At 52.7% G+C, this 16,387-nt stretch overlaps 5 protein-coding genes across 5 annotated transcripts; all 5 read right to left on the bottom strand.

Moving 5' to 3' along the window:
- Positions 1 to 2,103: 2,103 nt before the first annotated feature.
- Positions 2,104 to 4,513, bottom strand: PG998_001336 (glutamate-cysteine ligase; the record flags this gene model as incomplete). The annotated part of the gene is made up of 8 exons (XM_066868154.1): positions 2,104 to 2,836; positions 2,883 to 3,121; positions 3,192 to 3,777; positions 3,833 to 3,955; positions 4,017 to 4,138; positions 4,226 to 4,303; positions 4,372 to 4,444; positions 4,503 to 4,513. The coding sequence occupies 8 exons, from the start codon at positions 4,511 to 4,513 to the stop codon at positions 2,104 to 2,106; spliced, it is 1,965 nt and encodes a 654-aa protein (XP_066736569.1).
- A 1,245-nt stretch (positions 4,514 to 5,758) lies between these two features.
- Positions 5,759 to 10,315, bottom strand: PG998_001335 (uncharacterized protein; the record flags this gene model as incomplete). Its single annotated transcript, XM_066868153.1, has 4 exons — positions 5,759 to 7,351; positions 7,413 to 7,784; positions 7,809 to 7,827; positions 7,851 to 10,315. 4 exons carry the CDS (start codon positions 10,313 to 10,315, stop codon positions 5,759 to 5,761), a joined length of 4,449 nt encoding a protein of 1,482 aa, XP_066736568.1.
- Positions 10,316 to 10,346: 31 nt separating this feature from the next.
- Positions 10,347 to 11,087, bottom strand: PG998_001334 (uncharacterized protein; the record flags this gene model as incomplete). Its single annotated transcript, XM_066868152.1, has 1 exon — positions 10,347 to 11,087. The coding sequence occupies one exon, from the start codon at positions 11,085 to 11,087 to the stop codon at positions 10,347 to 10,349; it is 741 nt and encodes a 246-aa protein (XP_066736567.1).
- Positions 11,088 to 11,638: 551 nt separating this feature from the next.
- Positions 11,639 to 12,420, bottom strand: PG998_001333 (uncharacterized protein; the record flags this gene model as incomplete). The annotated part of the gene is made up of 2 exons (XM_066868151.1): positions 11,639 to 12,140; positions 12,191 to 12,420. The coding sequence occupies 2 exons, from the start codon at positions 12,418 to 12,420 to the stop codon at positions 11,639 to 11,641; spliced, it is 732 nt and encodes a 243-aa protein (XP_066736566.1).
- A 797-nt stretch (positions 12,421 to 13,217) lies between these two features.
- Positions 13,218 to 15,562, bottom strand: PG998_001332 (actin polymerization protein Bzz1; the record flags this gene model as incomplete). Its single annotated transcript, XM_066868150.1, has 4 exons — positions 13,218 to 13,621; positions 13,680 to 13,858; positions 13,879 to 15,455; positions 15,518 to 15,562. 4 exons carry the CDS (start codon positions 15,560 to 15,562, stop codon positions 13,218 to 13,220), a joined length of 2,205 nt encoding a protein of 734 aa, XP_066736565.1.
- Positions 15,563 to 16,387: the final 825 nt, after the last annotated feature.

The raw sequence follows: 16,387 nt of genomic DNA, 5'->3' as shown, positions 1-16,387 counted from the left end.
GCTACATGCAATAATGACAGCGGCTTGTTAGCACACTGCACGGCAAGCATGTTTGTACGGCTGACGGTACTGGACTGGGAGGGAGTTCGTCCAGACAATGGATGACAAAGCTTGGTGTCTGCCGTTAGGTACTTTCTGAGGTAGCATCGAGATCAGCGGCACCTGGGAAGGCATTATCGCACTCAGAAAGATGCTAACTTTGCTTGTTTTGTACATAAAGCCGCTGCCATGTGTTGTTTTCGGATGCTTTTGGGTTTGTCCCTTTTGATTACCCTCGCTTCCCCCTTCTGGTATGTATGTAAGAAATGAGTAAGTAAGTAGTAGGCAGCGCGGGCAAGTTTCGGCTACCAGCGACCGCCCAGTCGCATGTTCCAGGTATCAAGCAGCATTTCCAAGTAGGTCACGCAAGAAGACCCTGTTGTGTATTGTATTTGTCATACACACACACACACATACACACCAGACACGACGCTGGCTCAGGCGACTTCCGATGTTATCTACAAGTGCAAGATTGCCGATATCGTTGTCGTCGTGTTTGATTTGGCACACACGGAGGTCATGTGGTGATCAACAATGAAAACGACACGATCGTTCAAGGCCTCGTCGTCTCCACAGTGGGCGAGCGGAGAGAAGAGGGGCGTCTCGTCAACGGCCTCTTAATCATAAACAAAGGCCATCTATCCGTCCAAGTACCAGACTAGTATCTGCAGAGTAGACGGGCGAGGCAGATTATGTTAGATATTAGTCGGCTGGAAGCGATGGAGCATCTCGATTTTGTGTTTCATCTCCCATACATAGTAGCAGCTGTGGTGGTCCTGGATGGGCAGATGGGGGTTCCGGGTTTCCCTTCCTGCCGGGCGGGCTCGCTTTCTCGGGTGACAGAAGGGAAGGTCCACTTGGAAAGTGAGGCGGGCGGCTACAAGTATGTACAATCTTCTCCCTGTTGAAATTTTCTGGGCTGTCCCATTCCGTTTCTGGCACCCTCTCGGTGCTGGTGATCAGATAGATACCCAGATACCGTTGCATTGGACCGTCGCGTTATGGGGCACTGCCAAGGTTCAAGGGGCGGTGTGAATCGACGGGGGGGTCTCGTTCGTGTGCGTATGGCGATGCTACAATGCATCCCGAGTACACTCGTTCATTACATTACATATACCACTCACTCGCTGAAGAGCCGACCTGGTAGACCAATCGCAACTGTATGGATGGAGCCATGCGGGAGGCTTGCCAAGTCCATCAGAGGTAGATCGCCCGGTAGGGTATCATCAGAACTGAAGGTTGAGTCCGAGGCCCCCAAAGGTCCCAAAGGAGGCTAACCGCCAAAGAAGTCTCTGTCTCATGCGGCCCGGTGTATTCACCTGTCCAGCGAACATCCGTCTAGCGACGACTGTCGTCAATCTCGGGTCAATCTAGCGAAAAGCAGGAGGAAGAAAGAGAAGGAGGAAAACCAAGGCTCATGATTTCCTCTGTTGGCCGATTCAATGCATCTTGCCCCCCGGTCGAACCACAACGGCTTGATGCTAGTTCGATAGCCGCACCACCTTGACATCCTCTCGGTAGGAGCGACGCGCCATTACCATCTTACAACCAAGATCGGATGCGCCTCTATCCCGATGAACATGTTTATCATCATGACATGTCCGTCTCCATGACCTACCTAGCCCCCCTCCCCGGGGATCTTGCGGGTGAACCGGTCCGCCGTGTTTTTCAATGCATCGTCGTGAGAGATATGACGTTTGGTCGTCTGATGTTGTGAGTGAACAGGCTGCCGTTGTCTTCGCAATGGCGGGCAGCGCCATCTCAAATGGAAGTCGCCGTTGGCATACGACTTCGCTGGGGGTAGCGCTGTCTGGGAGTTCCGAAAATGTGCCTTGGCAACCTTGGTTGCATCTGGCGAGTTTAGCTCGGAGCTGTTGCTTCCAAGTTTAGGTGCATGATTATTGTGCTGCGCATTTCCCGGAAATATTAGTTGGGAAACAAACCAGTGGCAAGTTTGAAAATTGGTACATGGTGGTGGTATAGGTGTCGTGCCTCTATAGGAATATAGAAAATCTATTTTTATGACTTCGTCGGTATAGGGTGAAAGAAAAGAAAGCCGGATCATCATCGGCAGCCGCCCCTAAACCCGCCGAGTAACTTCTCCAGGTCCGGCACGTCCAGCCCCTTCCACCCCTTGCCCTCCTGCTCGCGGTCGGTGATGTCGATGACGGAGCCCACGAGACTCTTGGTAACCTCGTCACTGACAACACTGTCGTGCTGGTAGGCCGGGTGGCGGTCGACGAAGTCGCGGATCCAGCGGGCCGCCGTCCAAAGCTTGCCGTTGGCCCGCCGGCGGATGAGGTCGAGGTACGTCGCCAGCTCGCAGCGTGTCTGCACGTCGACGTTGACCGAGTCGAGGTAGCTCTCGACGATGGGGATGAGGCCCGGGAAGTTGTTATCCTCGGTGTGGGACCCGTTGATCACCTCGTCGATGCTCATGAGCGCGTACTCGTCCTCGACAGGACCCGTCGGCGTCGGTGGCCGGCTGACCCCCATCGGTGTCGAGGTACCAGAGGCACCCCCTCCGCGCGCCGGTCGTACCGGGAAAGGGTTCTTGCGGAAGTAGAACTTTTTGTTGAGAACGGCGTCGCGTGCGTGTGCCGTTTCCATGTTCTCGTCGACCTTGGCGATGGGGATGTAGAAATTGAGATCGAACGACAGGATGGCACGGGTGATCAGGACCATGAAAACCGAGAAAGCCGCGTTCTCAAAGTCGGTGATTTGGATTTCCATAGGCCGGAACTCAACTCGCCAGCCAATGTCGCTTCCGGCCGGCGGGGGGCTTGAACCGCATATGCTGCCAGTTCGTCGATTGTATGTTTTCGAAGTGGTCAGCTTGAGACAAATCAAGCTCCTTGAGATCCTCGGAGAAGATAACAATCGGATCCCTGATAAACAAATGAGCAAAGTGGGTGGCAAGGCGGTCATCCATGCCGCCCTCCATCAGCTTGTCCTTGATGCTCTCATCGATGATCAAGTCCGGGTCAAGGTACTCTGGCCGCAAACGATTGTCCGTAGAGATGTATGTCGAGTTGGATGCATATCGTGATTTAGGTATTCTCCAACGACTGTGCTCCAGAGGCTGGTTCTGGTCAGTACGACATTTTCATAATGACCTGACGGCAGCTACAGCATGTCCGAAGCCAACTCACCTCTTCACCAAGCTCTTCCTTTGTACGATCATCGACAGCCCTGCTGATCTGGTTCCAGCGGACGTCGGTGTCTGCTAGAAACCCCTTGTAGATAGGGGTAGCCGCGGTGAGGGCCAGCATGATGGGGCCAATGGGGCTCAATTGGTCGTACATTTTCCTGCCTTCGGTAATGTTCTTGGCCTGGAAGGTGATTTGCAGACAGCAGCTGCCCATGCCAAAAGCCATAGCATCCATATGGATGAAGTTGTCGGGCGAAGCACCGTTTCTCACATCGTCATCTTCCGGCCAGTTGTGGAGATCGTAGTTCACACTGGGGTCCTTCCAAGGGTTTGGCGTGTTCTTGTCATGGAAGACAGGCACGTTGACTTGGACCTTCCTGCCTCGCCTCCAGCGGATATTGGCAGCCAGTGTGGGAAAGCGGATATGGGGGTTAGCAATTTCATCAGGCACGAACTGCGAGCGCAGTTTGGACCCAGAAGGCGGGTAGTAGGGATCCGTGAAAACCCCTGGCACACCGAGTCGGGGGAAAGTTGTGAGAGTGATGGGGTATTCGTTGCTCTTCATGTGCTCCTTGGCGATCTTCCTCCTGCAGACTGGTGTTAGAAGGTCTCACAACCCGGGAGAGTCCGCTCCACATTTACCTGAGCTTCATGTCCGGCTCAACCCCCAAGAGTTCTTTGAACCCAATACCCCATGGCTTTCCAGGTGTCGCCTCCAACATGAACCTACCAAATTCGGGGTGAAAAACTGGAAGTGGGTTGGAGCTGCCGATGTGTAAGCTGATGTGGCCTTGTGCGAACATGGCGAAGACGGCGCTGGGCTTACTGCTGGGTCTGGGTCTCCTGGATGGCGGGCACACCACCACCCTGTTTGGATAGCTCTTCGTCGGCAGCCAGAGCCGTGAGGATATCCGCCTGGCGAAGCGACAAGAGCACCTTGGGCTCATCCTTGAGTACGTAACAACGAGGTACTCGACCTAGAGAATGCAGTCAATGGTCTGGTGCAGCTCGTCCGAGTCGAGGAATAATAGTTACCTCGTCACCCCATAGCAGAGCATCTCGTTCCTTGGTCTTGGCCTTGTTCCAGATTTCGAGTAATTGCTGCCAGCCTTCCTGTCAGTCCTGCGAACCGTCAAGAAAGGGGTTGCCTCTACATGAGAGTGCTGCATCAATAGACATACCTTGATGCCCCATTCTCTAACTTGGTCTGCGTTTTTCTTGGCATCCGGCCAGTCCAAGGCCGTACCTAGAGCACTACGCACGATTATTGTCAGTTGTCATGGCCGACCGGCTGATTCGGGTTGTAACGTACAGCAACCCCATCCTAGCTAGCAAAGCACTCGTGGGCAATGGTGAAATGGACAAGAAGAAAAGGCAGCAGGCTCGGTTGCTTCCGGCGATGCGTGATTGGTAGCGATTGGGTTGATGTATTTAATGTTGTATAGCTGTATGCAATTAGTTGGGTGAGTTTCACATGCATTACATACGCTCAAGCATCTAGATGCATGCCTATATGACTTGGGGCGACTCGCTCATTCCACCAACCTTGGAAAATCGATATATGAGAGGCTCAGCCAAGAAGCGAAGTTGGATGTCGACAGAGGTGCCTCAGGGAGGTTGTACCCTCACGCCCGGAGATAACTTGGGATTGGTGGTATCGGAAATGTCTACGCTGCAAGTTTGACTTTTTCCTTTTCCCTGGGAGGAGCTGCTAAGTAAGATAACTTTGGTGGTGACTCTGGTATCTTTAATGTCACAGTGCCTGAGCCCCGCAATGCAGCAGATGTTTTTGGCAGCAAGGATGCCTGTGATTTGTGATCCTAAAGGGCTGCGCAGAACTGGCAGAATGTGTCGACTGTTGATGCCGGTTGACTGACTTCCAATGAGAAGCCGGCAAAAGAAAGCACGCAATACCTCCCCAAAGATGGTGGTAGGAATAGCAGTACTCCGTATCGCTTGGTGTTTGTTAGTCGATTATCGTTATCGTTAGCCACTGCCAGTAATCGTGGAAAACCCCGGAACAGCTGGCTTTTTTTTCTTTCTCTCTCTCTCACACTTTCTTTCTCAAAGTTACCGGGTTCTCTCTTTCTCTCTCTCTGTCTCTCTCTCTCTCTCTCTCTCTCTCTCTCTCTCTCTCTCTGTCTCTCTTTCCAAAGGGGGGTATGAAAGATTTAGTAGAGTTCGCCGGTTGTGGGCCGAATCCGAAACTCTCCGTCTCCAAATCCGCACATGCTTAGAAATCCAATTACATCACGTACGCTCATTCCATGCCGACTTATTAATGCCATTGTCCAGACTCGGCGGCGCTCACTCACGCCCTAACAATGACACTAACACCCGTCACCAGCCACATCTCCATTCACCTACGTTAGGTTAGACACTGTATCCGCTTACTCTTGAGGCATTGACGAGACCACAACACTTCACCATGCGACAGGCAGCTTTTTGTACCTCATAGAATCATATTGAAACGTATTGCTGCTGCTGCTGCTATTCTTGTCACAACCTCACTGTGCCTGTCTTTCGACCTTGTCCTTGTGTGCTTGGCTCACAACAGCCGTCGCCATCTCACCGACGCCGCCGGCCTTGCCTGTCACGGGCTTGCCGGACCTTACTCTCCATATGAGCCCCGTGTTCTCGGCCAAGGCTGTCCGACTCTATATCTGCCTCTTTCACTTTGTTTTTCATGTGCGAACCGTAAGCAACTCCGTGTCTTGTACCGTCCGGGACGGCATGTTGGACCTTGGGCGCCATGTGAGACGAATGCTCGCGACGGCCTCCTTCTATATCAGATACATGGTCGGCTGACATGTAATGCGTGCCACCTCGAACTTCTTGCTGCTCGAAGCCTGCAGGTGGTTGGACCGTAGGCATTTGATGCAATTTGCGGTCCCGCGAGCGACTTCCGATCCAGGCATCCTGGGGCGGTGGCTCTTCAATCAACGGGGGCTCCTCTCCTTCTTCTTCCACCGTCTGGCCCATGACACACTCACGCTCCCTGAAGAGCTCAGTCGGATAGGAGACGTGGCTGTGACCCAGACCAGCTCCAATGGCCCCACTGTTGCCAGCCATATGCTTTTGGCCTCCCTCGTCGTCACTCGATGTATCGCTTCTTTTGCTGCGTAGGCTCCTCCTGCTGACTTTCCGTACAAGCTCCCCGACCATCGCACCACTCCGCTGTAAATCTCCATATACTTCCATGCCTCTGTGTCCAAGCTGATCACGGGCTGCTTCCAGTGCCTGCCGGTTGAGATGAGCCCCCTTATCGATCAGCCGGTTCTTTCTGCGGATCTCACTCCAGCGGGTTAAAGACCCGAGCTCTAGAATGTTCATACGTCGATTCTTGTCCAATGGGTTGCCAATGACGAGGGGCCTCCACCCAACGTCTTCCTCGGGTATATCCTCCAGGTCCTTCCGCCCAGAGGCTTTGGCTGCGGCAATCGCTGATTCTCGTCGCCGGATGCTGTCCCTTCTTGCTTCTGTCCACTTTTCCATTTCCGCTGTCCTCGAATCCGGGATGATTTGAACATGTCTGAAGCGAACGAGGACGCTAATCAGCAACAATGTTAACACGAACAGGATGGCGGCTACCACGCCTGTGGTAGCTCTTTGCCCAATGCTTCTTCGGGCGATGCCGCCAACCCCGGTGGCCCCAGCCGCAAATATGAAGCCGAAAGTGTGGATGATGGCATATCCTGCTGTGACTCGGGGGAAGGAAGAATAATTGGTGCGCTTTCCAGCATTCTTCAAGCCTTTTGAACGGCCTGTCATACCCGGCTCGAGATCGGAGGTGTCCCACGTCTCCATGATTATCCCGTTACACTCGGCGATTGCCAGGCACGACAAAAATCCTACCAATGCCGCAAACAAACAGGGAACCGCAACAGGCACAGGAGGGCCGTATGAAAAGACAGCATACATGGCACCTGCAATTGGCAACACGAGGATGAAGATCGCTCGACGCACTAGGTGCGAAGTCCAAGCCATGTTGCTGCTGATGGTCATGCTGTTGGTGGCCACAGGATTATATCGTGCTCTTGAGAAGATATTGGCCTTTTGGAAAGGCACTGCCATAAGGGCACCGATGGCAACGGATGACACTGCAGCACCGACTAATGGTGAATGCAACCGATAATACCTTGATGTTAACGATCCGAGTAACTGCATCCACTCCTCCGTCAGTCTTGGTGTGCTACTACTGATGCTGGCGGCTTGAACTTACCACGATAATCAGGACGATTTGGGCGTAGATCCAAGCCAGATAGACGGCCATCGTGGCAAAACCAGGCTGTCGAAGCATTTCCAGCGAGAGTGCAATGCCGTGGTACACTTCCTGGCCCCACCACCTGGGACCGTCTTTGACACGATGCAGCATGATTTCTCCTCGTGCTACTCGTCGAGACACATGTTCCCCAACGTTGACTTCGGTGGCAGACCGTCTCCATACTGAACGACGGACCTCGGGTGTCAGCACATTCAATACGAGTACGGCGGCGATCAATATGATGCTGATGTAGATGCCCCACGATGGTTGGAGGGTATTGATGACCAGCGCACCGATGAGGAAACCAAGCCCGAGAGAACCAATGAAGCACTAGGTCCAGATTCCGAGCCATACGCCAAGACCGCCGCCGTGCCTTCTTACGTCGAAATCGTCTACAAGCTCGCCATGGGGGTTCTGCTCATCAAGGAGACGCCAAACAGGTCTGTCAGGATTGAGTGAAAGTTCATACTTGCAAAACCCAAAGCTACGCCCATCAGTGCCCTAGACAACAGCAGGGCAGTTGTCCAAAGACTGGTGTAGGTGATTCTTGGAGTACTGATCGCCAGAGCTTGGGGGAACAACAGCGGCATTGCCACCGCTAGGCTAGTCAGAATGTATGGTTTACGACCATGAAGCAACGGCAGTGGCCAACAAAAGAAAGTTGGGAGTGCCATGCCGATATAAAGTCCAACATTGCCCAGGATCGCCGAGTGGTTGAAATCGACGATGAAGTATTGGATGGAAGGAACCAGTCCAGCATAGATACCGATTAGAATACCGATCAAAGCCGTGCTAATACACGCTACAGTAGCTGCATAACATTTGCGTATCGGAGACCAGTCACGGGCGATGGGCTGCCTCTTGTGCGCCTTGGTCAAGCTGAAGTTCGCGTCTTGAATACTGACGTGAGATCTTCCTCGGAGGCTAATGTTACGCAATTGGTGTGCTTTATTCGCCGCCGACCGACGAAGTGAAGCTCTTGTGGCATTAGTCAGATTTTGGTGAAGATGATTTGGCGAATTTCGACCAGAATCTGGCATCTCCACGGGATTTCGCTGTGGGAGCGGCGTGCCAAATTCGATCTCATCATCAGACGCGCCGCCATCTAAGCTGCAGGCGTCTACTTCCATTCGGCGAAACTCGGTAGGTGTGTTTTTGTGTGTGTAGGGGATCTCCTGCCATTTGGCACCCTTGCGAAGGCTTTTCGAACTAACACGTGAAGTAACCGGCGGTTGGTGGAAGACTCGGATGAATTCACGGACTTCTCTGCTGTTTGGCACATCGTTCTTAGTACGAGGCCTGCTGATTCCTACTGGCTGGTCTTCAACATATGCACACGGGCTATTTCGTCTCAGCTGCCTATCGGGTGGTGGCATCGGCAGAACCGGGCTGCGACCCCTTTGTTCCGTGGTTCGCAAATGCAAACTTGATTCTCGATGTGGTAGATGCGGTCCCGTTATCTTGTTTCGGTGAATCCCAGGAGGCAACAGTCCCTTTCGCTCGATTGACCTTAGAGGAAGAGCTTCACATCCATGGGTCTGGGTCAGTCCCTCAACCGCCCCAATAAAAACCAGTGGTGGTGTATATAACCCTGGCATATGCTCGTCGTCTTCACTCAAGTCACCTAAAAGGCTTTCGTGGAGACTTGCAGGCGGTGAAGTGTCAGACTTGTCCCCGCAAGCGTGCCAATGAAGAGTATCGACCCGGCTATCATAGGTATGGCTGTGTTCTTTTGGTTCTGTAACATTGTTGGCGATGTGTAGAGCCTCGCTCAATAGTTGCTCAAGGTTTACCATTGCGTCGTTTATAGCATTGGCATCCGCGGCATTCTTGTCAGAGAATGTGGTGACTGATGTCAACACGCCTTTACTAGAAGAATCCATCGAGTCTTTGTGGCTGTGCTTCTCATGTCTTGGATGCATCTTTTCCGGCAACTGCGTCAGTTGGGGCTGAGTTGCTTTTCTGTGCTTAAGAAGTTCACAAAGCCATTGTGTAGCACGCCTCGGGTCGAGTCCCTCTGGTATAAAGGTTTGGGATTCATGACTTGGCTTGTTCTCTTGATTGGTCTTTCCCAGGCCCCGCGAACCATGGCTTGTTGATCTTCGCCCATGATTCAAAATGCGCTGGGGGCCAAGTCGTCCTGCCGTTACATCAACGCTAAGGGAGCGTACATTCGACCCAGGTTGAGTCTCGTGCATTGTCTGCCTGGCATTGTCGACGTTGACCAGCGGAGAGCCTTCGAGATGCGCCTTGCCACTTTCCCTTGGCGACCCATCCGTAGCCTCCAGTGTCTCTTTGGCATTGGCACCGTGTAGTGGGATATCACCCCAATAAGAGGCCATCTTGGAAGAAACTTCTTCTCGGATTACGGGGTGACCTGGTGGAGGGGAACTATTTGAGAGATGCGGCGTTGAGTTTGTGTCTCCAAGGGGTGCAGCCGGTATACTCGGTATGCCATGATATGACTGCACTTTGTCGACCCGAATGTGTCCCTGGTAGACTTCGTTTGGATAGTAGGCTAGTCGTGTTGCCATTGATGGTGGGCGGTCCGAAACTGGCCTCACTTTTGAAACAGAGTGATGGCCTTGGTGGTCGTGGGACTCAGGAGAATAAGGGTTACCTGATTGAGGGCTGTAAGAGCTTTCACTTTGGCGGATGACAGTCATGGTGTTGCCTATATCGGCCGGTCGGACTTTAGAGATCCCTTCATGGCCGGAATGCGACTCTTTTTGGATAACCAGCTCCATGGCAGGCTTTACCTTGGTCATCGCACTGTGATCTTGGTGGAAGTGCTCCGAAACGTCAACTTCTGATTCACGTATATCCCCGCCTGTCAAGGTTCGGAAAACGCGACCAGTCATTATCATGGGGGGGGATAGCGAGTCTTGCGTTTCAGGGGGTTAGAATAGGAGATTCGTGGTCTACCTCTGTCCCCTTATCGCAGGAATCTGCTCCACTGACGAGCCCTGTGTGGTGGACTTTTGCAACACCGGGGGGTTTACTATCTTTGATATCCGCGGCAATCGGATCTACCTCGACCTTGGTGGGTGGGTTGCCTACTGCCTCTTCTTTGGTTAGTGTGTGTAGCTTGGCTTCTGGCATGGCAAGGGGGCCTTCCAAAAGGATGGCGTCACTTTGAGTTAAAATAGGGGGTACAGGTAGATCTTTTTCGGCGGCATGCTGTCGAGATGCCTCTGGTTTCAACAACGCATGCCGGGAGGAGCCGTTCTTGGAACCACTGGATCGAATGGAAGCAGGTCGCATGCTGTCAGTCTTTAGTGACAAATTTGAGGGACTTGGGTGGAGACTGGTCCTCGGAGATATCTTGACATCGCGCGGTCGAGTTTGATCTGGTCGGCGCCGGGTGAAGGGATCTTCGAGATTTGTGACGAAGCCTTGCTCCTTGGTGTCTGCTTGCTCACTTCGCTGATCCATGTCGCAGAAATGAATGACCCGGGTTTCGATGACAGAACTTGCTGATGAGATGTTAGGAAAGTGGCGGTAGTTCGAAGACTCGGTCGCTGACTCGGATCCGCGGACAAGGGAGTGCCGGAAGAGGACCAGCTTGGCGTCAGTTACACGTCGTCTTGCAGGCGGTGCACTTGTGGCTCGCCGCCTAGAACTCGGGCGCATCAAGGGTCGAGGGGAACGCGGTAAACATCTGTAATCACTAAGACCGGTAAACCCCAACAGTCAAAGTTCTATGACAGAGGCAGGACTATGTCCAGTGGACAATGTGTCTTGATGCTTTTTAAAAATGAGGCATAGGATGGTGGTAAGGTTGAGGTAGGGTAAGAAGACAAGGGGAGTTCGAGGCTTGGATGAGGCAAATCCAGGGATTTGCAGTAGAGATGAGGATGGATGGTTTCAGTGTAAGACACCCCCCATGAAAATCGAGGACATCGAACGCATTGAGGTGTGTTCATCTGAGTTTCGGATAGACCAATGCGCTTTCCTAACTGGTATAATCGGCTGCTTAAGATGGAAGCAAGCGTTTGCACTTAACAAAAACCTGCACCTTCCCTTTGGAGGCGGGTTCGGTTTAGAAACTGCGGCACAGATCTCAAGACGGACACCATTGAGCATGAGATCTATCATTTCTACTACTAAATGGAGAACAGAAGCTACCTGGTTAATTTCCCTCCCCCCTGAGTTCCCCCCTGAGTTTCACACTGTCATGAAGCCTAGATTGCAGCGCTATTCAAGTGCTTCTGAAACTCCGAATCGATGAAAGGTACCGTGGCAGCGCCGAAATCGGTGGTAGAGAGGGTGTTTTGAATCGTTTTTGATAAACTCTCCCATGCCACCAGGGGCTGTTGCTGGCCAACGGAGGCGGTGAAGCCGAGTGAGTGGTCCAGTAGGCCGATGATGCTATAGTACTTGATGAGGACGCCGGTGTCGCGGAAGGGCGGGCTCTTGGTCGTGGTGTACTTGCCGTGGCCCGAGGCTGCGACGCCCCGAACCGTGGCATCCGATGCATCCGACGACAGCCACACCACGATGGACTCCCAATCGTGCCGGTGTCCGATGCCGAGCCAAGACTCCCACTCCGACGGCTCGTCCTTGGGCCAGTACCATGCATACATAATGGCGTGGCTCCCGTTCACGGCCGCGGCGCGCGCGTAGATTTGGCCCTTGCTGGCGAGGCAGTTGGCATCCGGGCCGCCCTTGGGCTCGAGACCCTCGCTGTCTGGCATATTAACAAATGAAATGGAGGGGAAGCTGTTCCTGCGCACTTGGTATTTCCCTGAGCATCAACAGCCGGATACGGAACGCAGCCTGACTCGCGTAGCAAGTATGGCTTGTACTTGAGGTACAGCTCACCAGCTGTATTGGAAGGTACCGATTCGGGAAGACCGATGATGTTCCCATTACCGACAGTGTCACGTTGCTGTATAGGGGTGGCGAGTGTGACGGCAACAAAAATCGTGAGCCCGAAAGCCTTGGGAAGCATACAGAACCTCATGGCTGAACAAGCAGGTCGAATGAAGGGGGCTCCTAGCCGAGAAAGGATCGCACAGCTTCGTGAAGCTTTGCTGCCTCTAACTCCACCTCCTAGAGGCAAATGGGGGCAGCCACGACAGGTTATATGTTCATTTCATTCATAGTAAGCAAGGCTTGTTATTTCTCCTGGGGTGCAGTATATACATGTACCGCACCATGCATATGCGTTCCTGGAATGCATGTCCTAGCATCTCCCACCAATGAATATGGTTCATTAGGGGGCAGGGGGCCACGGATGCATGCCCCCCACCCTCTTTGTGAAAAACCAATGTCACCGTCCAATTCCTACCGACCTGGCCATTCACTGTCGAGCCACAAGGCAAGCCGGAGATATGTTACGTTGCTGCCGGCTTGCCTGAACATGGTTGTGTTGTTGTTCTGCCTGTCGCGGCCAATACCATGTGTACTTGAAGCTTTACACGCGGGCCTGCTACGTGTAGCCAAGTTGGTCCCAGACTATTGCTAAGCGATTGAATACACGAGCATAAGTAAGGCTATATATCATCTTGTTGTTGACGGCTTGATCGATTCGACAAGTGCCTCGTATCCTAAGACCCACGCCCTACCCATAGCCAAGGGGTATCTAATTTTCTCCCCTTGCAGATAGAATTCTTGTATTCGTGAGGGTTTTACTGAAATGGGCCGACCCATTCCTGAATCCCATCTACCCAATGCTCCCCAGTGCTAGCCCATCGGGATTGAATTAACTTATGAACACAGGGCAAGGTGGCCTTGGAACCTATTCTGGAGAAAGGCGAACTACGCCTGCTCGATCTGGACATAGCTGGCTGGAACGCTCTTGGTGGCCCCTCCCTTTTCAACCTCGGCCCAGCCATCGCCGGGATCCTCCTTTACTAGAACGAAACGTTCACCTTCGGTCATGTTGTGTTCGGCATCCGTTTGTGCCGTGTAATCGTATAGCGCTACAGCGTACTTGAGTTTCTTTGCTCCCCTGCGCGGAGCGACGGCCGGCCCCTTCTTCTTGCCAACAGTCCCAATCGAAGAACCCGAGTTGGAGTATGTAGAAGCAGGGCGCGTGTTAAAAGAGGATCCCGTATCTTGTGGTGCAATTGGGGCCGGAGCGCTTGGGAAAATCTCAAGGTACGATGCAGGCACGAGACCTTCTTTGTATCCTGCGCGTACTTTAACCCAGCCAGACCCATCTGTGCTTTGTTATCAGCAAAATCTGGTAATATGTCATAAGAGGTGGGTATTTCATACCGTCGGGCTCCAATAACGTAACATCTCTTCCTTCAGGAACCGAGACCTCGCTTTCACCACTGGCGTCAAATGTATACAGCATCTTACCCTTCTGCTCTGGCTTGGTAATCGCAGAGCCATTCGCAGAACTTCCGGGCAATTCACTAATATAGGCAGCTGGTGGCGGAGCAACCAAACGACTCTTTCGTGTTGTGGATACAGATGGCCTTGGACCTGATGGCTCGGGGGCGTCTCTTCAGGAGGAGGTACTTGCGGCCCAGACATAGATCCGCTTATTGAGCGGTTTGCGCTCGCAGCATACCCAGAACTGAGCGAGTTCATCGTATTCGAGCGACTCAGCGTTGGCAGTTCGGCGACATGATCAGGGGTGCTGGTAGCGGGTGCCAGAAGTGTGCCGGCCGCTGTCTGCCGCTCGGATTTGTACTTTTTGCGGTCCTCCTTGGATAACTCGCCAGGGCATTCTGCCGGCACCTTCATCTCACACTTGCTGTGGCATGTATAGCCGCAGTCTCGGCAATCGAAGCCCTTGGCGGACAATCCCCATATCCTCTCTCCACAGAGGTCGCAATTGGTGGGAATCTTGAAAGTCTGTGATTTGAAATTGTGGTTTTTGGCACCCAATGTCACGTCGCCAACGGCTGCTGTGATCGTCGACGTTTCTACCTCCGCCGTTAAGCGTTTGCGGTCAACTTGGTGTAGATCTTCTTGCATGGCAAAGATTTGGGTCACAACCTGAACCTCATCCTTTTGCTCAGTCCCGTCACGAATGCGCTGCTTTACCCTCTTGATGCCCTCGACTTCCCTTCGTTTCTTGTCCACTTCGCGTCGCAGATCTCCCAGTTGGCTCTTTGACTTATTCAGGACGTTCCTCAAATACACCTTGGCAGAGTCGTCGGTTACCATTGAATCGTCATCATGCCACACGGGGCTCGGTTCGAAGACTTTGTCGGCGGGTTCCTGCCATGAGCCCAGGTTGTGTTGAATATACATGACACTGTCAAGGTGAGGCTGGTTCCTCTGGATCTCCTGGTTTAGATGCCCTACTAGACCGTTGCTCTTCTGCAGCATGGTAGATTCCAGGTCAGCGGCCATCGTCCACAGTCCGTTCAGTTTCATGGTCTTGAACTCGGACAGGTCCTGCAGACTATCCATGAGCTCTGGCACATATTCGTGGTAATATTTCTCCTTCTGCTTGTTGGTGACATTGATGGTTATCAAGTAGGTGTTCTTCGAGTTGTTCATCTCGAAAATCTGCTGTTGGTAATTGCTTTGCGCCTTGGCTTTGTCGAAGGCCGATTCGGTCTTTTTGCGCTTACTTTCCACCTCTTGGCAGACGGCATCGTATTTACCCTTCGTCTTCCGTAGGCCGGCGTACGAGGAGTCTCTTTCGCCCTCGAGCTTGTCGGCATACTCGACGTGGCGTTTGCGTAGCTCCTCAAACTTGGCAGCGTAGAATTTCAAAGGGTCGGCGACCTTGGAAATCAGCTCGTTGGCATAACGCTCGTGCTCGTCGGCGCGGGACTCGAGAGTCGTCAGTTGCGTCGTCCATGTGGTCAGGGAGGCGCTCTCCAAGGAGCCAGGGGTCATGGCGGGAGTGTCGCCAACGCTCAAACTGGCCGACTTTTTGTTCTTCTTCTCGAAATACTTTTTGGCGAGGGCATTGAGTCGGGCGCTGTGCTCCTTCTCGAGGGCGCTTCGTTCGCGAAAGAATTGCTGAATGTCGTCGAGCCAGGCAATGCCGTTAGCCACCCACACATTGGCCGGCTTGAAGCCATCCTATTACCGGTTATCGAAGCCCAAAAGACGTTTTTGTCCAAGACAGAGACACTGTGTCGTACCTTTAATTCAGCGCCGAAGGTGGGCGCAACTTCGACTTCGGCCATCAGTTCGCGATATAATCGAGAGGTAGCGGGGTTACTTTGGGTAGGTAGGTTATAAGCAAGCAGTGTTTGAAAGAACAGGTTATTATCGACCTAGGATTTAAATGAAAAATAAGACTCAATCCTTGTTTGCTAGCCTTGATGACGAAGCCATATCAGACGAGAATAAGAACACAGCGACCTCTGGTAAAAGCGCAACTAAAACTGTTGTTGTCGTGTTTGATCCAACCTGAGTTCAAAGCGTCCCTGACTTGACCTGAAGGTTCGTTGCTGCCCTCCCTACGTAGGCAGGCAGCCTACCTTGCAATTGGAGCCCAGGACCGCGGTTGCGGCACCCCTGACGAGCGTCCAAACCCCCCCACATTATGGGGACACACCAGACCAATTCTGTCTATATCTCGCTAAGACCTCGGACATTGATGCAATGCAAGAAGAGGTTCAGCAGCATTTGTTCAGTAATTAACGCCCTTTGGAGTCTTGTATCATTCCCCGATACTGACAGATTGGCTCCCTTGCAGGCCTGCTCGCCTGGCGGATAGTGGGCTAGCTGAGCGCGCGCCACAAATCAGGCATTAGATACCGTGGCAAGTGGGTAGAGGGTACCTAATGTATGTACCAAATGCCCCCTGATCTACGCTGAAAGAATGGCCTTCAAGCTTTGGCCTTCTGTGTGGCTGTTTCTGGTTTCTACCTACCTCATCGACCCCACTAAGGCTAAAGAGCGTTGCTACCCCGCCAAGATCGCGAATGGATTCGTAGCTGCCTTCGTTTTCCAAACATCGAGACCGCCAAAGGCCTGCTTGATCTTTTTCGTCACATCTCAGACCA

The sequence above is a fragment of the Apiospora kogelbergensis genome, assembly GCF_038363985.1.
Source record: "Apiospora kogelbergensis strain CBS 113332 chromosome Unknown utg000001l_segment0_segment0, whole genome shotgun sequence".
In the NCBI taxonomy this organism is placed as follows: Eukaryota; Fungi; Ascomycota; class Sordariomycetes; order Amphisphaeriales; family Apiosporaceae; genus Apiospora; species Apiospora kogelbergensis.
This window is presented reverse-complemented; position numbering and strand designations above follow the sequence as displayed.